The 20,730-nt window shown below is 40.3% G+C and overlaps 8 protein-coding genes across 8 annotated transcripts; all 8 read right to left on the minus strand. All coding sequences in view use genetic code 12, as the record gives it.

The window, feature by feature from the left end:
* Positions 1-189: 189 nt before the first annotated feature.
* RJT20DRAFT_135327 (uncharacterized protein) lies at positions 190-3,204 on the minus strand (the record flags this gene model as incomplete). The annotated part of the gene is made up of 1 exon (XM_064918395.1): positions 190-3,204. One exon carries the CDS (start codon positions 3,202-3,204, stop codon positions 190-192), a length of 3,015 nt encoding a protein of 1,004 aa, XP_064774652.1.
* Positions 3,205-5,406: 2,202 nt separating this feature from the next.
* On the minus strand, positions 5,407-7,096 carry RJT20DRAFT_45709 (zinc-binding alcohol dehydrogenase family protein). Its single transcript, XM_064920224.1, has one exon. The coding sequence runs from the start codon at positions 7,008-7,010 to the stop codon at positions 5,895-5,897; it is 1,116 nt and encodes a 371-aa protein (XP_064774653.1). The 5' UTR covers positions 7,011-7,096; the 3' UTR covers positions 5,407-5,894.
* Positions 7,097-8,528: 1,432 nt separating this feature from the next.
* RJT20DRAFT_45724 (zinc-binding alcohol dehydrogenase family protein) lies at positions 8,529-10,255 on the minus strand. The gene has a single exon (XM_064920226.1). It carries the CDS (start codon positions 9,852-9,854, stop codon positions 8,745-8,747), a length of 1,110 nt encoding a protein of 369 aa, XP_064774654.1. The 5' UTR covers positions 9,855-10,255; the 3' UTR covers positions 8,529-8,744.
* Positions 10,256-11,100: 845 nt separating this feature from the next.
* On the minus strand, positions 11,101-12,409 carry RJT20DRAFT_141225 (uncharacterized protein). Its single transcript, XM_064918628.1, has one exon. It carries the CDS (start codon positions 12,348-12,350, stop codon positions 11,244-11,246), a length of 1,107 nt encoding a protein of 368 aa, XP_064774655.1. The 5' UTR covers positions 12,351-12,409; the 3' UTR covers positions 11,101-11,243.
* A 428-nt stretch (positions 12,410-12,837) lies between these two features.
* RJT20DRAFT_150574 (uncharacterized protein) lies at positions 12,838-14,640 on the minus strand (the record flags this gene model as incomplete). Its single annotated transcript, XM_064919027.1, has 2 exons — positions 12,838-14,497; positions 14,605-14,640. The coding sequence occupies 2 exons, from the start codon at positions 14,638-14,640 to the stop codon at positions 13,121-13,123; spliced, it is 1,413 nt and encodes a 470-aa protein (XP_064774656.1). The 3' UTR covers positions 12,838-13,120.
* Positions 14,641-15,146: 506 nt separating this feature from the next.
* RJT20DRAFT_128521 (uncharacterized protein) lies at positions 15,147-16,480 on the minus strand. Its single transcript, XM_064917292.1, has one exon. It carries the CDS (start codon positions 16,252-16,254, stop codon positions 15,250-15,252), a length of 1,005 nt encoding a protein of 334 aa, XP_064774657.1. The 5' UTR covers positions 16,255-16,480; the 3' UTR covers positions 15,147-15,249.
* On the minus strand, positions 16,430-17,845 carry RJT20DRAFT_45736 (uncharacterized protein). The gene is made up of 2 exons (XM_064920228.1): positions 17,461-17,845; positions 16,430-17,335 (listed from the first exon to the last, which is right to left on the minus strand). The coding sequence occupies exons 1-2, from the start codon at positions 17,684-17,686 to the stop codon at positions 16,605-16,607; spliced, it is 957 nt and encodes a 318-aa protein (XP_064774658.1). The 5' UTR covers positions 17,687-17,845; the 3' UTR covers positions 16,430-16,604.
* Positions 17,846-19,890, minus strand: IME2 (protein kinase). The gene has a single exon (XM_064920227.1). It carries the CDS (start codon positions 19,689-19,691, stop codon positions 18,006-18,008), a length of 1,686 nt encoding a protein of 561 aa, XP_064774659.1. The 5' UTR covers positions 19,692-19,890; the 3' UTR covers positions 17,846-18,005.
* Between the last annotated feature and the right edge of the window lie 840 nt (positions 19,891-20,730).

Below are 20,730 nucleotides of genomic sequence, written 5' to 3' on the forward strand. Positions count from 1 at the left end.
TCAACTATAACAATTATAAAATCTTGCAACAAGTGTTTTTCAATTATCAGTCGTATATGAATGTATATTTAATAAATATTCCAATAATATAGTACAGTATAGTAATTGTATAGTAATAGTTGAGAGTAGCTACTCCCACTATTTTTTTGTATTCCGTTCCACTTAGCCCCATATGCAACTTTTACTAAACTACCATCCCTTCGAATGGTAATCGTCAAAATCACTATCATCGGCCCCTGCGATTAAGCCTTCATTTCCTCTCATTAATTTATCGTTATCAATCACTCTCGTTGGAAGCGGGATTTTGCCAAGTTTGTAATCAATGATAAGCGACTCCTTTAATGATTCACTTAACTCTGATGTAAGCAAGGACTTGTTGCCCAATTTTGGAGACAATTTGATGACATTACTACTCAGCCCCAATGGTGTTGTAGAAGGAGGCACCAGTAAATGACTTGGTGAAATTGGCGTTGCTCCTGTTTGCGGTTGAAGATGCATTTCATTGAGAGAGCGCGGTTTATTTATAACAGCTGCTGGTTCAATTTCCTCAACTGGATGTGACAATCTTGAGGGGGCCCGTGAGTTCAGTGGCGGAGCAACTCCGTGATTCTGTGGAGTTTTTTCGGAGGTGAAACTGGTGTCTGATCTTCCAAATCTAGACTTAGAATTCGAGTACAATTTGGATATATTGATTGAACTTTTGCTTAACAAATTTCTAATCGAATTATTAGAAACAGATCTGGAGATCTTGTTGAGACTAGTAGAGAGTGTCTCTCTTGTGTGGTCATACGTCCGTGGGTGCTCCGATAATTCATTTTCATTACTACCAGTTAACGTCGTTGTGACGTTAAAATCGGATATCCCCACTATTGACTTTTGTTTTCCAAGAAGCGAATCCTCCACCTCATCGGTCATATTATCTATTTCTTTTGTAGAACTTAATTGGCCATCCAATGGTGTTGTGACAGTAGCTCTAAGGTCATGTAAATCCTTAGAAATATCAGTAAGAGATCCAAATCTCTTGGTAAATATTATTGATGGTCTTTGCGCCTTCGGATTGTTGGAAATATTCTGATTAATTGTAATTATTCCAGTAGTAGATGAGCGCTTTAGCGACGGCTTTACTGCATTAGCAGCATTTGAGGTACTTGCAGCTTTCCCATTAGTGAATGGGTTCTCTAGCAGCAGCGTATTGGAGTGAAGCGTTGCCATTTCGTTCAAGAAAAGTCCGGAAAGAAGAGATCTCGGTTTGGTGATTACAGGAGATGAGAAACGCTTTTGGTTTGGTTGCTGGTGAGTAAGCTCCTCAGCCGGAGTCGTGATGACATCAGTTGACGCTGAAGACACATTAGAAAGCTGGGTTCCACTTGGGAGAATCTTCGTAAATTGTAAAGGATGGAAGTCAGTGTCCCTTCCGAGTTGACTCTTGTCATCTTCAGATGACACTGAGAGCCATTCACTGTCATTTTCCACATCTGTGCCGTTATGAAGGCTCTTATTGTCTCTTTCTTTAATGATAATCTTTTCTGTGGTTCTGTGATTGTTCTTGATTCCCTTCCTGTAGTGGAAATCAGTCTGCTGCTGCTTATGACTTCTCGACTCCAAAATATTTGTGTTATCATCAGCATTATTTTCTTTTGGATTGTCTACTTCTACTTCTTCACCTCCTTCGTCATCTTCATCCTCATCAGCGACGTCGTCTTCATCTTCTGATATGTCCGTGGAGTCGTATTCGTCAGCTTCATTATCAGCTGTACCGTCGTGCGAAGCATGCTTGTCAACCGAGACGGTAGACACTCCAGCATGAGACGAGGAAGTATGAAGGATGCTAGACGTGGAATTTTCTGCAGTTTTTATGTTCGAACTACTTGAGTTGAATTGCAAATGGTAATTACTAAATAATGAACCTTGACGTTGTATACTTGGTTGCGCCATCTGTGACTGTATCGAAAGCTGGGATTGTTGGGAAGATCTCTGAGAAGTTCTATTCACAGCTTGTGGCTGTTGCTGTTGCTGTTGCTGTTGCTGTTGCTGTTGCTGTTGCTGTTGCTGTTGCTGTTGAAGGTGTGTTTGACTGTTGTTTACGTTCGAGTCAGAATAATCTGCTTTAGAACGAGGCGAAGTATTATCACAGTCACCAGAATTACTAGTGTTGCTGTTGTTATTACTAGGTGGTGAAGGCGAATTGGCGATGTAAAATATATTTTTGCTCAGAGCTTTAGAAGCTACTGAGAGTTTTCTTGATGCAGCTCCATCACTGGCGGCATTTGCGGAACTAGTGGAAGGAAGCCTCAGATTCTGTATTGCCGCTGTTGGTGAGAAGGATGAAGAAGCAGAAACTGATGAGTGGTTGGGAGAGAATCCTCTCACAAATGATGTCCTTGACCGTACTATTGGCTGATTTTGCCTGGATGACGGTTGAGGAGTACTGTTAGACCTCGGTTGTTGATTTGTGAAATGCTTATTATTGCTTGTGAACGTCATCGATAGCACTTCTGGATGAACTTGTGAATTAGTAGTTTCTTTATTGTTTTTTTGGATTTCAGAAGTCAGTGAGGGCTTATGGGTTGCCTCGTCAGTATTTGCATCTGTCTTATTTGCTGTTTCTTCCACATCATCGTCTTCATCATCATCATCTTCTTCTTCGCTTATGTCCGAAATATCTGATATATCATCTTCTTCATCATAACTATCATAATCATTGTTATCTTCATCGTCATTCGAAGAGGGAATGTTAGACGACCCATTCTCACTTTTGCTTTTATTTGGATTCTTCATACTATGCTGAAGGTTGTATGAATCTATGCTGCTGTTGTTAGTGCTCTTGCGACGACTACTAAGACTCAAATTTGAACTATGTGAAAATAGGGATGGTCTGTCGGAAAGAAATTGCGAGGATTTGGGCTTAAGCTCCGATAGCGTATCCTTTGTAAGATCGTGGATACTATAATGCTGTGGAATAGGACTTGGCTCAGCTTTGGTATCAGAATTAGTTACAACTGAGGTGGGTGTGGCGTCTTTGGACTCTTTTCGAGTATGTGATCTGAGAAACTTCTTATTCAAAAGACGCCATGAACGGTAGTTCAAGCGTTCCGTGGACAGGAACTTGGAATCTATGAAATCATTTTTGGTCAAGCGCCAGAGGCGGATGAGCGACTGATCGGACTTGTTGTCAAACTGGAAAGATATGTCTATTGATTCCATGCTGAAAACATTTAAAATGAACTTTTTTGGCTAGGATAGTTGTTGGTAGTTGAAAAATAAGGCATATAGGTGATAACGCTATAAAAACAAGGTGGACAAAAAGAAAGATCTATTCACGATGAAAGTTCATGCAGTGGGATATCATGTATGAGAAGTATGGGGTTGTAAAGATGTAGTTACACCAACAGATCGACTCTGTGATATGTTTATTGGTGTAAATGGTACAAGCGGGATGAGTCCGAAGGCAAGGTCAGCGGTTAAGTTTGAACTTTTTTTCACAGAAACACCGAGTGTCAGGAACGGGCTGTTGAGAATGGAGTAGAAGGAATCGGTTTTCTGGTACCTTCTTCGTGTCACCCGACAGTCGTTAAATTGCTTGGAAAGTCGGCGGTGTGTGATTTTGGTGAATAGGCTTAGACACTCAGGCTGAGTGGGCTCGGTGCGTGGGCGGACAAATGTTACTAGTAATGAGACCGAGACCTTGAGAATCGGTACGACACTTTGTTCCTCAGGAGGTGAGGAGGAGACGATCTGGAGGAAGAGATGGGTTCGTGCTGGTGCTGGGGGTGATGCAAGAGCAGAATCCAAATGAAAAAGCGGTTTTTCTATCCAAAGTCGATGTTGTTGGTCAATGGCCCTTACCTTTGAGTGGTAGATTTTATGGTTGTAAATATGTTTCAAATTTATATTTTTACGGTGATAGAAAATTAATGATTTCTTGAATTTTTGTATGATCTATTTTAACCCTTAGATACGGTGAGGGTGGGTGGTAGGTGCACGACGGGGGGCAGAGCGTGATACCTGATAGAGGATTTTTCTGGGGGGTAGATGGGAAAGGAGGAAGCAGAAACGAAACAGGAAAGAGGAAGGAATGGGAGAATTGAGGGATTGGATTTGTGGAAGAGAGATTATCAGGTCAGATAAGATATGAGATGCTATTTCAGAGATGGAAATATTAATTCTTAGATTTTTTTCGATGATTGTCGAAGGTGCTTGTATGAGGTGGTGGTGTTTTTTTTAATTAGGGAACTTATGTGGTTTGCTCGGTGAGGTGACAGCGTTCTTTTTTTTTTTTGCTTTTTCTGTTTAATGTTTACTGTCGCTGGTGTATTGTTCTGGCAGAAAGTCGGTGTACAGGCTAGCCGAGTGACACATTTTGGGAGCAAATTGTAGACGTTCTAAACCGTTCTGTGGTGAGAGAAATTCTAGAAGTCTAGCGACAAATTTAGTGAAGTAATGAGATTTCTAGCGACACCATGGAAGTTATTATATCTTGCCACACCGTTAGTGCGTTGGTGGCCCCACTCTGGCATAAAACAACACATTCCATTGCTGTCTCCACACTGGGCTCGGAAAACAGCGGTACTTATCCAGGGCTAGATGACCTTTCGTCATCGCAGCAGCGGCATTATTATCACCAATAAAATTCCATTTCCAATGAATAATATTAATGATATTAATTAAATCAACTAATGGTAGTGGTGATAGTGATGGTGGTAATAATGACAACTTGCTGCTACGTACTCATCGATGCACCCACGCAGGTCGCCACTATTCCAGTCTGTGCCATGCCAATTATTTCTCCTCGTCGTATTCAGCGTCATCCACTCCCCTCGTAGTCCGACTCTGTGCTTTCGTGCTCCTACAAAAAAGAAAGCAGCGAGAAAAATGTGTGATCAAAAATTCGGCACCTCGGCGAATGCAAAAACGGTAATTTGATTGATGTCACGTGGCGGTTATCATGTATGCGAGTCGGAGATGGCTGCAATCACCAAATAGGCCCGGCTGAGGTAACCAGGCTGCGGAACCAAGAAATCAAGCCATTTCATTACCCCTTGGCGACGAGCTGCGATGGACATAGCCCGGAGTTGGGCATTCGGGATGCGGGCAAGAACCGGCTAGAGTTGCAATAAAAAGGGTGCTTTTGAATGTCAATTATAAATAGCTGATTGGAAGTACCGTTATTCTATGTACCAACGGAGAGACTCACCAAAATGAGCGATTACGTGGTACACAGGCAAAAAAAGAAAAGAAAGCAGATCGCCTTCTCTTGTGCAACACTGGCTAAAAAAGGGTCTTTAAATATGCCATGCTATATACAAAATACAAAGGAATACTGGGTTTATTCATGGCCGTTGCCTATTTAGGAAGCAAGTTCTATGCTCAGGAAATGTCATAAATGCAGCAGGCTTTTGTTTTGTCTCAAATGCCCGACGCCGGAAAATTGGACAAATAAAATGGGGCTAGGCACAACCTTTGAAAGGATCTAAGGATTTATTGGGATTTCTGCTCATTCATTCAATCCTCTTCAATAGCAGTTTTCATTATAGGTAATTAGGGTTATAACTCTTTTTTTCTCATTTATTTGAATCGGAAAGTGTAGAAGACCATTTTCTCCACCACTCCGTTATCCTTCCAAAAGAGCTAACAAATTTATATAAATCATTGTGTGTAACAGCTACTGCTTGACATTCACAAGTAAATTCCTTTACAGCAAGTTCGAATTTACAATCAAAAAGGAAGCGTCAAATAATAGACAAACATTTTCCGAAAATTTTATTTACTCTAACCAATTTTATAATACATTTTTCTTTAACATATAGATAATCTTCTTATATTACAACATTCTCAAACCACTTCACGTATGAAAGGAAGAACTCTGAAACGGACCCATTGTGTGCTTAAATCAATTATTCTAATCTGAATACAACCTTCTCTCCACTGACCTTGTCTTGCTTCAACAAATCCAAAGCTTCATTAGTGGAAGCCAAACCTGGAGTCAACACCTTAAGATTAGATGTCTTGATCTCTGAAATATATGGAGGAAGGACCTTCTCCCAGAAGTGAGCGAAGTCTTTTTGAAGCTCTGGTGTAGATTCGATAACACCCATTCCTAAATTAATGCTCTCTCCAAGAGCTGTGTAAGCCAAAGATTGTCCGAAATGAACCTTTCTGTCTTTCTTGGTTTCAATGACGCTGCCGTTCAAGGTCAATAGGTTGTCGATGCCAACAGAATCGGCTCCTTCTGTAGCATCGTAAGTGGCTTGATATGTGGTAGCGCTGGCAACGGTGTCGAGGGCATAATGAATGGAGCCTTTAGCGTAGGACTTAATATCCAGAACAACATTAGGATCTTTGTAGTCAAATACAGCATCAGCACCAAGATCTTGCAAAAATTTGTGGTTTTTAGATGAAGCAGTAGCAATTACTTCAAGTCCGTAGACTAATTTAGCAACTTGGATGGCAAGCACACCGGTAGCTGTAGCACCACCCCAGATTAAAATTGACTTACCCTTGTGGCTCTCCTTATTGGTATCAATTTTAAGAGAGTGACCAAAGGATAAAGCAACTGTCACCAAACCCAAAGATACACTAGCAGCACCCTCAAAGGTATTAATTTTGTCTGAAGGATGGTCGCCTACTGACAATTTTTCAGAGGTGAATTTGGAGCTGTCATACTTGATAGCAGTACCAGGGTTAAGAATAGAGTATTCACCGAAGGCACCCTGGGTGAACGAGGACTCCCCATGAATAAAACCGGAAACGTAATCACCCTTTGCAAATTTAGTGACGTTAGCTCCAACTCTTTCAACGATACCAGAAACATCGGACCCGATAATTACACCTTTTGGTGACAAGCCCAAGAACAAATGCTTCCAGTCCGTTGGATTGACGGCGAAAGCAACCGATTTAATTAAAATTTGGTCATCATTAATTTGAGGAAGCGGAATTGATGCAACTTCACTCCATTCTCCATCATTTTTGGAGCCTGTAGCCAAAGCTACTTTGATGGTAGATACAGTCATCTCAATGTTAGTATTATAATTATTTATAACTGTTTGGAAAGAATTCCTGATTCTCGGCACTAATTACAATTAAAAACTGACAATTGCTAAATATACCCTTACCAAGGGTCAATCCAATTATTTATATAGAATTATTGAAGGAACCTACTTTTGAACTGCATACAGCTGCAAGGTGACTAGTCTATATCGGCCCAAGTACAATTCAGCCTGAAATGGGATTGTCATTAGGAGAATTCCTTTACACACAAGGTTCAGTAATGCATTTGGCGTGTTGAAGGGTGTTGGTAAGAGTCTCATGCAGAGTATGTTCTTTTGCGTACAAAATGGTGGTTCTTAACTCCCTTTTTACTCAATATGACACCAGCGTTTGTTGGATCTACAGGGACGACATGGTGAATAAAACTTCCTTTACCGTGGTTTGCGGCACCGTTTCTACTCATCCAATGGCCCTACCAAAGTGGGTCAAATACTATGCTGCAGCAATTGCATTGCGAAAAGCCATTGGCCGTTGTTCAAAGACGATTTGTCAGAAAATAACTGTGTTTGACAATGTCCACCCATTATCCTGGCACTTCCCACGCATTATTGTCGCTTCTATTGACCGTGTCCGACTTACATTCCGCCCAGTAGCCACTCCTTCACCATTAATGCTGCATGAGGTTTACTGTGCCAAAAACTTTATTGTGGAAAAAAAAATTAAATTAACTGATCGGAAAAGTGCCCCAAATAATATGCGACGGAAATGTCATTTCTTCCCAGCATATTATTTTAAGCTTTTACGGGTGTAGGGAGTATTTTTTGCCAGGGTTAAGCGACAGGAAAACAGTTGGGGATTAGAAGTCTTTCTTACGGTATGTGGCAACTTATGGCGATATTATTGCTTTGTAATGGAGGTGGGTTAGCCATTGGTTACTGTTTACTGGTATGCACAATAGGGGCACTACTACTTTAACATCCTCACCGCAGCACTGAGCATCTATGCTTTTAGCATTCCAGTCGTCTCCCGCAGACCGCCCATAAAATAGCCGGCTAAGACCGAGAACTTAGACAGTACATTTAAGCCGCTGCCCACAAGAGTCTTTTCTGCTCAGTGGTTTCCCACAAAGGCACCATAGTGTGCGCTTGTCATCGGAAAAGAAAAAAGGTCAATTTTCCGTTTTAAAGTTAGGCTTTATACTAGAAGGGATCTTCAGATGAATCCGTAACAAGATCCTTGCTGCATCATTCCTAAAGCATAGATTATCAATTAACTCAGGCCATTTGTTTGGGAAATTATATTAGGAGCCACGAACTCATTGATAATACTCTATTATAATACTTACGGAGTCGTTGAAGATGCTGTGATGACGTTGACGATAATGCACCTCCGTCCTTATGGCAGTGTAAATAAGGGTGTTAGAGATTAATATTGCTCACCGACCCCCTTTAAGCGGGCAGTTACAACTCGCTCGAACTGTTGGATTCAACGGTGGAATGGTGCTTCTAAAAAAATGTTAGTAAAGATTACAAATATCCTAAGTAATATAATTTTTGTCATTACCATTACACAAAGGAAACAAACTATAAGCTCATGAAATAACACAATCTCTTTAATTGACCACATTCTAAGCTGTGCAATACGAGCACTGGAGACTTGCCATAACTTTAAGGTTCTTGACTCAGAGGGAATCTTGTACCGCATTTTTTTATCTAGTATTTTAGGTTTTGTACTAGATAAACATCTATTGTAGAATCTTAAGCCCTGAATACCACCTTTTCTCCGCTGACTTTATTCTCTCGTAAGAGTTCTAGGGCTTCATTTGTCGATTGCAATCCGTTGGGCAAAACTCTCAAAGCTGGTGTCTTGAGTTGAGCCAAATGAGGAGGCAAGAGATCGTACCAAAAGTGCTTGTAACTTCTTATCAACTCAGGCGTTGCTTCAATAACCAAATCTCCTAATACCTGGGTTTCTCCGGTTGCTAAGTAGACTAGTGTACCTCCGAATGTGTCCAGTTTCCTTTCTGGGTCTAGCTTAATATCCTTCTCTGTTAAAAATAGCAAATTGTCAAATGCTACCTTTTTAGATCCCTTGGTGGAATCATACATTTGCTGGTAAGTTTCTTTAGAGGACACCGAATCCAAGGCATAGGCTATCTTCCCGCCAGCGACCTTGATGATACTTTCGACGATGTCTGGATTTCTGTAATCTAAGACAACGTCGGCACCCAAAGACTTCAAAAATTCGTGATTCTTTGCTGATGCTGTTGTAATAACTTTCAAACCATAAACCAACTTGGCTATTTGAATTGCTACAATACCAGTAGAAGTTGCTCCACCCCAGATTAAAATAAAGGTGTCGGCATTTTCTTTCTTATCGTCTGGAATTTTTAAACTATCAGCAAAAGATAAGGCTACTGTTGCTAAACTCAAGTTAATGGCAGCTGCTCCCTCGAAATTTTTGATCGGGGAAGGTGGATAAGTTCCAGGTGCAAGTTGCGCTTCATCAAATGATGCCTTATCAAACTTAAGTGAAGTATCAGGGTCCACGATAACATAATCAGCAAATGCCCCTCTTTCTTGCAAATGGTTTCCATGCAATGTAGTGGAGACATAATCGCCCACTTCGAAGCCCTTCACGTTCTTGCCAATTTTTTCGACAATACCACTGACGTCAGAACCAACAACGGAACCAGCAGGACCCCAGCCCAAAACAATATGTTTCCAATCGGTAGGGTTGGCGGCATATGCCACAGCTTTAATGATCAATTGGTCATCGCTAGCGACCGGGTAAGGAATTTGGATCAATTTTGCTAATTCTCCTGTTTTCTGGGATCCAGAGGAGACAGCAGCTTTAATGGCACTCATTGGTATGTTGGAAGAAGATTGGTAAAGAATATTCTAAATTTAAGAGTGCTCAGGTGTTTAATTTTTGACTAAAGCAAATTCGTAATGATCTTACTATGGTACTTGGAGGTTGAATTTATAGCCGTTCTGAATCGTGGGGAACAGAAATAGGAGCAATTTAATGAATGCACTAGGTCTACCAAGTCAACTTCAGTTGTTATGCAATTACAATTGAAGAAATTGGTAAATTGGTAACTCCAAAAATTGATAAATTTGTTATTAACTCAAATTTCTACAAGTTTACACTGACGAGGAGATCACTTGCCAAAGTCATTTATTATATATTCTTTTGACCTGGTGCAATTGTATGTGCATTCTCCAACTATCTACATTGTACTCCTCGGGGTATTACTAATGCGGAACAATAACATTCGGAGAAGACTGTTTAAGTTACTCCGTAGAGTGGTTTCATACGCGCCAATTTAAGCACTCATTTGTCATCGCTTCGTTGTTGCACCGTGGTGTGAGTACCTGTCATAAGATCAGTTACAAGAGTGTGTGGGAGGATGGTGTCAGGATATGGTGATCTTCCTTCGGTTAAGAAACGATGGTTCGGGCCATATAATATTGCATCCACCATCAAACAACAATAGTGTTCAAACAATACAGTTCAACTATAAAGTTGACCCTGATAAAGAATAGGGGCTACGTCATTTTTAGCATATTTTCTGGTCTTCTGGTCTAATGTTAGGATCTTTTACTTGCTTGATTTAATTTGCTTTTTGTTAACTTTGCTATTTTGTCAAGATTCATTTTCGTTGCCTCATTGGCTCCGTGCTATGGCTTGTCTATCCTTATCGGTCTCGGCGAAAGCGGCCTGAAAATACTGTATCAACGCTGTTCTTTCATGTTGAATTTTACTCCACCGTAAGTAATGGCACTGCCTACGTCCTGTGTCTTCTCCACAACTGAACGTCGCGGATTCTCGTCTCGCCTCATTATTTAGCCAACAGAAGACGTTTTTGAGATCCATAGCGACATAATTGTTTGTTCCGTCTATTTCCACTACCCCATCTCGCGGTAGAATCTCAACTTACAGGAATTTGTCGTGCTGCAGCAAACGAGATCTTTCGGTGACTATTTTTAGTGGGAGAAGATTTAGTTCTTAGTGATGCTGCGGTAGGGCGACCGGTAAGGTGACAGGTTCGGTTGTTATCTTTTAACATTGATGTGTTTATTCGTTACTTGCAATAACTTTAGAATTAATTCTGTTTTATTTTTGAATGCATCTTTATGACCTAGGAGTTATTTAATTTTATGTTAGAAGTGAAATCTATGATTTCTCACTATGTTTGTGTACTATTTATATTTGCTATGTAGATAAGATAGATGAAGCCACTTGATCTTCGATTACTCATTCTCTACTGTAAATATTTGCCAGCTCTTTGAGCCTTGATCTGCCATACGCACCCCAGAGGTGACGGCTCCGTTTCGGTGGCCAAGATTCGTAATTTCGTTATTCTGAAAGATGATAGATGTCCCTGGAACAGGAACATGCCGTTTGTCATTATGCAATTTGAATTTCATAGATTTTCCAGGAGAAAGATTGGTGTGGGGACGACGGATGTTCATCGCTAACGTGTTCTCCTGTTTTTTCCGGACTCCCTGTTGTAGTTTCATTCCCGTTTTCCCTATTATTTGCCGCTTAGAGATGTGTGAAGTTGATGCAAAAGTGGTTTCAGCAACATTGTCGAATGTTAGAGTGCTCTCACCTGGAGAACGCGACTCCGAGCGTTTTATCCCATTGCTACGTGAGCCTCGAGACTTGTGGGCATTAAAGTCAGGAGATAACCTGTCGTGTAAGTTCTTTGGATCCACAAGGGAGTCAATATTGTCTTTTAGACCTAAAGGAGTACTAACTGACAGGTTGGTGGCCGATGGAAAATTCTCTACAGCAAATGTAATTTCTTTCCCAGGTATTGCTTTATCGTTTACTGCTCTCGTCCTTATGACTTTAACCTCAACTGCTGGCGATTGTTGGTGGTCGATGACTTCATAATCTCCTGCATTAGTTATTTGTATAGAGAGCTCTTCCCCTGGAAAAGGCTCGGAATGCAATCTCGTATGGAAAGTGGGTCCTATGTCACTACTGGGAGAGGTGAACATGCGTTTTCCTGATAATTCGGGGTATTTAATACTCTCCGTAGCAGAGTTTATGTAATTGTCCTTTTTCTGAATGATTCTTATTATAGAAGTTCCTGGAACATCCTTCTTTTTGACATTTAATGTATTATTTTTGTCCAACATGAAAACCAAAGAGCTATGACTTGATTTACTTCCTTTGTTTATCCCCATGTTGCTTAATGGTTTGTCTAGAGTCATGATGGCCGACCCAGGGATCTCTCCAGTATTAATTGCAAGCACCGAAGTACCAGGTATTTCAGCTTTTTTCTTTGATTTTGATATCCGAAACGACGTTCGGTGGTTGTTTGAGAAGCTTCTGTCATATTTAACCATTTTATCTTCTTCTTCTTAAATTTTGGTGGCTTCAGCCCTAAAAGACTCCTCAGAATTAGAGGAACAAACAGGTCTTTAAAGCTTACAACGGTATCACCAAATTTGGCGTCTGGAGGTTCTCACTAAAATGGAAATGAGCCGCATCGACGTAAATGGCAACGACATTCATCTTTTGGGATGGATGTCGCATGGACGGGTGCAAAAAATGTGGGGAGATTCTTGATCTTGGGCTTGTAATTAGAGTTAGTTGCTATGTACCACCAGGATCGGAAGGAAAGTATATATCTTGGTTGGATGTTTGGTCATGTTATAATTGAAAGTGCTGGGATCGGAACCTCAGTTTATTGAAGTATCTAATTTGATTCTTAAGTTACTTCTCTTTGGGTATTTCCGTTGTTCTCTCCATTTCCGCAGTTCAATGGAACTTATATTTTCGTAATGGAATTCAATTAATGATAATTGGTGTAATTATGTGTTTTTGGTATATTACCAATGAATGAAAACGTTAGATTAGATCATTTTCACCGCTATTTTTCTAGTATCTTATTTTTCGTTTAAATTACTGAAATTGTCAAAATTATTGCATCTTTGTATTATTGTAATACTGTTTATATTATTAATGTTATTATTATGTACTATGATTCGAGTCCACTCATATTTAAATAGTAATCCAAAGAGCTCCTTAATGCTAATATTGACTTCACTTCCATGTATTAGGTGAATTAAACATAGCAGGGACTAATTTCTTTCCTTGCTCTTCACCACTTCACTTATTTAACCTGTCTGACCTTGTTCCTCAAAAGGTGACAAACTCCAGAAGCAATAATACTGGTACCCAACATGACAACCAACATCATATTCGAGTTTCTGTATAATCTGGCTTTGTCAGCTGGCCATCCAGAGTACAAGGCATAGGTGGCTGTGACAGAACCAAGGTTACCCAAACCACTAACAAGAGCAGCACTTACAGCGGTACCAACATCACCGTATCTTGGTCCAAAAATCTCAGCAGACCATGACATACAAATTGGGACAGTGGGTCCTAATCCGAAACCTGCAATCAACAATCCACCATATTTGTTCCAAGAACCCTTAGCAAAAGTGGTGACAAACATACCGGCGATGATAATGCAACATGCAAATGAGAAGAACAATGCACGGAATCTCTTAAACTTGTCAGCAAAGGGAGTAATAAGAAGAATACCTGCCAAGTCAAACAACCAAATAGGAGCATATAATAAAGACACTTGAATGGAAGTAAGGTTAGGGTTATTGGTAGCAATGATAGTAGAACCAAACACAGCCAAACCAAAGCCAGTACCAACAACTCCAAAGTACATTATAATCAATGGCCATATTCTTAAATCAGTAATAACCATTACAATATCCTTCCATCCCCAAGCTAATAACTTGTATCTGTGTTCAAGATCCTTTCTGTGCAATTCTTTTTCCTCGGCATTTAATGGATGTGGAGGGGTCAAGAATTTGTGGTAAATCTTCTTAAATTTTGATTCATCCTGTTTATCAGTCTTGAATGGTCTATCAGGTAACCACCATAACAACAGAATACCAACAGCTGCAGTGACTACACCGTAGACCAAGTACATCCATTGCCAACCAGTATATCCTCTAACACCATCCATCTTTTGGAAACCAGCACTGACCAAACCAGCAACAGCAGCAGAGATCTGAGCAGCAGTGAAATAGTAACCTATTCTTCTGGTCAGTCTATCGTTGGGATACCAAAGCGAGACATAGTAACTCATTCCAGGCCATGTACCAGCACCGACCATACCAGAGATGAATCGAATAGCGATGAGACCTTTGTTGTTCTCTAAAACGTGGTAGCAGGCGTAGACAGATCCAACTGTGATCACAATTCTGGACAACCAGGTTTGAGGACTGACTTTTGTCATGATCAAATTCATAGGAACGTCGAAGATGATGTATCCAACGTAGTACAAAGCTGATGCAGTGGAGGTATCGTGTGGTGTGAGATGCAAGTGCTGGCCCAAAGAATGGCCAGCTTTCAGGTTCATTGTTAATGTCAAACCATAGGCACTAGAACCGAAGGACGTCAAGAAATACAAACACCACAATGCTGGGATGATTCTTAAGTCCAACTTTCTGTAGATACGGTCAAGAGCCTTAATATCCAAGGTTTCTGCCGGAGTAGAACTAATCGACAGCTCTTCATCCTTGGTAGTGCTGTAGTTTGCTTCTTGAGGCACCAACTTGGTAGTGTCTGGCGAACTGCTTTTGGCAAGTCCTTGCCCATAGAGGGTGTCATCGTGAGAAGAACGGGTCATGACCTTAAAGTGAACGTAACCTTGTTAGTTAGTGATAAATGAGTACCTCTTAAACAAAGTAGCGAATGTCTGGCGAATCCTTGCTCTTTTATATTCTTTATCCACGCCTGAAACTAAAAACCCTAACTATGAATCAGATAGAACAAGAAAAGAAATGTTGGCAAATCACAACCCAGAAAAGAATCTGCCAACAGAATTTAAAATTAACGCTCTATATCTCAGGAATATATCTATAATTTTCAGTCAGGGGAGAGTCATAACGGAAAAAAATTTTGAATGTTGAGTCAAGTGCGAGTCATCGTGGATGACTCGTAGTCATGGAGTGTTCACATAAATTATGCGGATTTTTGCAGTTAAAACAGGGTTTACAGGAACCGGCGAGCAGCCCATATACTGGGGGAAAGAGTTGGACGATAAGGAGATGTGGGATGAGAACCAGTAATGAGGGTGAATTAGAATGAGGCGGGCTTCTTATCTGACATTAATATATCTATGTGAATATACGTATATATGTCTATATCTGTATATGTATATGTACTATGAGCTTCTATCCAAGGAGGATATGTAGTTATTGGCATATGATGATGTTTCTAAGTGGCAATCGAACGGAGAGCTTGAATGGTCAATAGAGAGAATTCTACACTCTGATGAACACAAAAACTATGGGTGATTGGATCTTCCACATCACCAACCTCAAAGAGTAAATTCTTGTTGTCACTGTCGTGGTAACGAGCCAACAAGTAGTCTCTTGCAGCATCGTGAACCCAATAGTCTTTGGTAGCAAAAAATACCCAAATTTTAGTATCGGGGAGCTTTGAAAAAAACCAGTCATTTATGGCCTCATCGGTTAATATTACCTTCATTTCTTGTTTAGCCATAGTGACGGCCTGCTGAATTAGTCTTTCAGACAGAACTAGCTTATATGCCCCGGTTACAGAGTTCTGCCAACTCTCAAGAGATGGTGCGTCGGCCTTCTTCGGCTTCTCAACAAAATGGTTTCCAAGAATACGACGAATCTTGGCTTCGGACCAAATGAAGTTAATAAAACGGGAGAAGAACACTAAGAGCCATACAACAGGCAAATAGGCGAACAATTTCGTAAATAATGTACCATTCTGTGACTGTGCTATGTCTATTATAGTCGGACAAATAAGCCCGGTGAACTTTACAACAAATTTGCCTTGCAAACTGTCGTCTTCCAACAATTGTCTAATAACCTTCTGGTGTATGAATGACCCTACAGAGTGGGATAAAAAGTAGAGCTCGACTATTTTATTTCCATCTTCCAATTTTTGATGAATAAGATCAGCGAGAACCTCGACTTTATGCTTCACTTGGAACTCCAAATCGTAGAACTTGAATTCTTTTGTAGTTATTGGCTCTGTAGTTTGAAATCCAGCATGGCTTATACAAAATAACTCCAATTGTGGGAATTCTTCCTGAATCAACTCGAGATAGGTGACATAGAATTCAACTAATCCGGGATTGCCTGGGATCATCACGAGTACCGAGGAGATACCATTTTCCTTCTTTGTGATGGCTTCTTTTCTGTATACCGAGGTGAGTGGCTGCTTCGGGTATGATTCTAATGACATTCTGTTCCAATTGTCCTATCCATAGCTCATGTTATGAACTCTTTCTACAGCAACAGCTTTGTCTGAAAATTTCACTACGTGAAAAAATCGTATTAATTGCGGTCAGGGTCTTTTCGGCTCTAAATTCTTGTAGCCGTTAATAGAGTATGCAAAGCAATACTAGCAAGAGAATCACGGGAGGTTGGGTCTATGAAAGTATTATGAGTTTATGAAGACTACTAGTAGATATGTACAGTAGCAGAAGTTTTTCCGTATAAATATATATATATATTTATATAATGAATGATTGAAATATGTCGTATCTACGTTTTGTGCTCAGCTCTATCGTATCACATTTTATATAGTAATTGCTATTCCTGATCGATATTGAATGTGAAATGACTCGTGGTAACAGATGCATCGTCGTCTAAATTATCAGAGGAGTGAAGGTTTCTCTCGTAATAATTGAGGTTTCCGAAACGATCAAGGAGGATGATTGTTTGAGTTCTTGTACCATAGAATTTTCCAACAGTGGTAACCAAAGGGCTTGGCAGGACTCCAGTCTCCAAAGGCGGTATAAAGATCGAATTCCTGAGTTCTTTTAACTTTCCTTCGAAACCCTTTTCCTTCTTGACCTCCTTGTCATATGTGTCATGACTGAGTATCCTAAAACATTCTTCTACAAGCTCTTCCTGGGAGAACTCTGCTTGCTTAGCTTCCTTCATCAAATTATGCAACATAGACTCGCCCAATTTCACTTTCTTCCACGGTTCGTAATACAACGAGTTAGACAATCCAAACGTTGTTCTACCGGATATATCCCCATGTAAGTCACTATCCAAATCCGCGGCTGTAGTAGAATGAATATGGCCGTGATCGCCTCTATTGCTCAAGATGTTTAAGTGGTCAAGTTTGCCAGTTTTGGCATCTATGGCGAGATCTCCATAGACTAAGGAGAATCCTCCAATCTGGTTTAATGAGACTTTTCCCTTGCACACATGACTGAGAGAGGCTTCTAGGTTTTTATGCCACTTGTCATCGGGTTTACTGGAGCATAGGTAGGCTAGAGGAAGTATTCCTCGGGAAACTTCACTGAATGGATCTGCCAGGCTGTTAGTAAGGGTTTGAAATTCAGCGATACCTCCTCTTATCTTAGACTATTAATACTTTGTATATTCATAGGTCATGAAAGCAACCCAGGGGGGCAAATTTTTTTCTTATACATACGATCTTCTCTGTAATTCACCAACACTGCAATCTTTCCCGTGGTAGTAACTCCTATCCAAGTTCCATGCTCTGGCCTACCCAAATCAAGTGGCGACAATACTTTCAGGTTGTGATCGAGCTGTCTGAAGTGAGCTGGCTGTGTGGGTCTTCTGAAGTACTCATCGCGGTTAGATAGCAATATGAACGGAAAATCAGGGTGCTCTGTAGTAGATAACAAAATACACATTGTAACTTAGATTTACCTGCAATTTCCTTGTGTTTTCGATAGTCAAAATCAACTCATACACAAGGAATAAATCCACACTTTTCTCGATTCAATATACTTAATATAACATGCCACAACTACTCCCATGTTTCTTTTTTTCTCGGTGACGTTTGTGGGGTAATACGCATTTCCGATGATCTGGGGAGCTTTGCTACTCTGCAGCTAGATATAGTCATATGTTTAGCGAAAGAGTATTAATTAGCTAGTGGCGGATGGTATTTTTGGGAAACCCAAAAGGAATGACAGAAAGGCTCTATTGGGTAATTTCTAGAACCATGACTTAGGAGTTGACATTGATTTCGTGTCCACTATCGAATGAAGTCTCGGCTAGCAAATCGAGCTCTGTGTAAATAGACTCCTGGATTACTTGTAAACTTCGTGGAATATTAGCATTGCTGTCTCTTTCGGGAGTCTCTGTACGGCTGTTTCTCCGTGACAGGTGGTAAGATCTTGCATTATGCAGAAATTCGGGTTTATCTAAACTTATCACTGAAGCCTCTTTGTAGTCATATTGGTGGGCGTTTGGAAGCTGAGACTCTTCTTCCAAACCGATTATGAATTCGTCCAAATCTTTGTGATCTTGTTTAGAGAGGGCCGAGGTGTTCATGAACTCATTTTCATAGCCGTCGTCTAAATCGTCGTACATAAGGATCTTAGTGGGACTCAACATTGCTTCGTGGACTGGCTGCTTTTTCCATGTCTCGCTTGCGAGCTTGGTCTTTTTGGAAACCCTGTTGCCATCTGAACTCCTAATTGCACCAAGTCCGACTGTAGGTGTCACTGTATTGCGCTCTAGCTTCCTAGACGTTGCAAGTGCAAGCATCTCTCTGTTTTCACTGGAAACAAGGGTATCGCGGAAGTACAGCATGGAACAAACCCTATCAACATCTGCTCTGAGTGAAGGGTCCCAAACAAGACATGCGCGAACAACTTCAGACAATTCTTTATGATCAGAACTTGGTAGGATGTCAAGAATTTGCATCCCTTGATCTGCTGGGAATATGAATCCAAGTCTACTAGCTAGGGTCTGCGCATTTAACCAGAATCCTCCCATAGGAATAGAGCCAGCATGTACTGAATTTGCATCTGCTGGAACAGGACTTCCAAGGACTTTGAGAGTCCTCCATATTTGGTCTAATTCGTTAGACCCTGGAAGCAAGGGCGAAAAGTTTGCAACTTCGCAAGCGACAGCGCCGAAGGCCCAAATGTCAATAGGCTTTGAATAGTACTTCTGACGCAATAAGATTTCGGGAGATCTGTACCACCTTGTTGAAACGTAACCAGTGTAAGGTTTTGCATTGTTAACATTTCTGGCGAGTCCATAATCCGCAAGCTTTACAACGAAATTGTCGTCTCTTCTATAGGGTGGTATTGCCTCTTTCGAACCGTAGTAGTGTTGAGATGGTATAACCAAAATATTCTCTGGCTTCACATCTCTGTGGAAGTAATTGTGTCTATGGATATGGCGAATAGCACACAAAATTTGACTGAGGATACTTCTCAAAGTAATTGGAGAGAAGAGGATGTCCTTGCGGGCCTTCATAAGCTGATACAAGTTCTGGTTCATTGACTCCATTGCAATGTGCAACTGGAAATTGATGTCGTCAATGAACATTTCGTAGATCTGAACCAAGCAAGGATGAGACCCAATCGATAAGATAAACTTCACCTCTTTAATTCTGGTGTAATCATGAAGCGTTGGAAGCTGGCGGTTCATGGTCTTTATTGCCACCAAATTAGAGTTGTTAACCTGTGAATCCCATAGTGGTTCCAAGAGGGTGCCTTTCTTATCATCGCTAACTCTCAACAAGTCTTTTTTATCCAAGCGGTATTTGGCCAATTCAACAGTTCCAAAACTTCCATTTCCAAGGTTGCTGATGATCTGGTACCGCTGTTGAAGCGATTGGAGAGGAATTCTCTTTGGCGGTGTATTGAGATCTGGGGGAATTTCCAGGTGAAGACTCATTTTGAAAGAGCGGCTAGAGGAATTACACTTCGTAGAATTGAAGCGTTTGCTAATATAATGAACTAAAGATTTCAAACAAGTTTCTGTAACGGTTTCTATGATTTTCTGGGTACTTTCTTCCCATAAAATGTGGTATAAAATCCGGTTAAACGCTGTATCACTCTTACTGTAGAATCTCGCACTGTAAAGCCTTTAACGAGTCTCCAAGACAACACAAATGATCACAAATATCACGCCAAATAGTGAAGAAAACTCAATTTTTTTTTTGGTACTCTGTTACTTACCTGAGATATATAAAGAAGATTGCTTCCAAAAAACTTCCAATACAGTTATATTGCCTCTAAAGAAACAGCCGCTGTGTTCATTTACAACCACCACACAAATGCTACCAAAATAAAATGTGTTCACGACTGATCGAATTTGCAGCACTTTGCGAGCGAAAAAGGAAAGAAGGACGGCCGTTTTATTCTGTTTGTTCCTGTGTGTTATTTTGGTCGCTAATCGGAAGATCTCTTGTGGGTTTGTTATCGCTTACCCCAGGTTATTTTAGAGGGAGTGAGAGAGTGGGTAACCAGGAAATATGGCAATTAGTTGAATGTTTGTTAATGAGTGGTTGAAATGGGTGGTAATACATCGTTAATATATGGTTAATATATGGTTAATATATGGTTCATATATGGTCAGTATATGGTTAATATGGAATATATAGTTAGTATTTGGTTATGTGATTTATTTGATTTATGTAGTTAGCATGTGATTTCATATGGTTAGCTGCTTTTGCATGGTCATTTCGTTGTATATATATTATGCGGTAATAGAAGGGTAAAAAGGGTGGAGATACGTAAAGACATATGAGCACATAAATGATCTGTTGGGTATACTACAGTCTGTTTGGGTAGTTCCATGTATAAATTGTCATATACCTGTAAATGCTTACATATGGTAATTCATACTAGTTATGAATTATATGCTAATAATATTATTTTTTTTAGGTAATTTTATGGTTATCTTTAAAAGACCATTTTACATGCTCAAATGT

The sequence above is a fragment of the Scheffersomyces xylosifermentans genome (genome assembly GCF_036884685.1).
Source record: "Scheffersomyces xylosifermentans strain CBS 12540 chromosome Unknown RJT20scaffold_4, whole genome shotgun sequence".
Lineage (NCBI taxonomy): Eukaryota > Fungi > Ascomycota > Pichiomycetes > Serinales > Debaryomycetaceae > Scheffersomyces > Scheffersomyces xylosifermentans.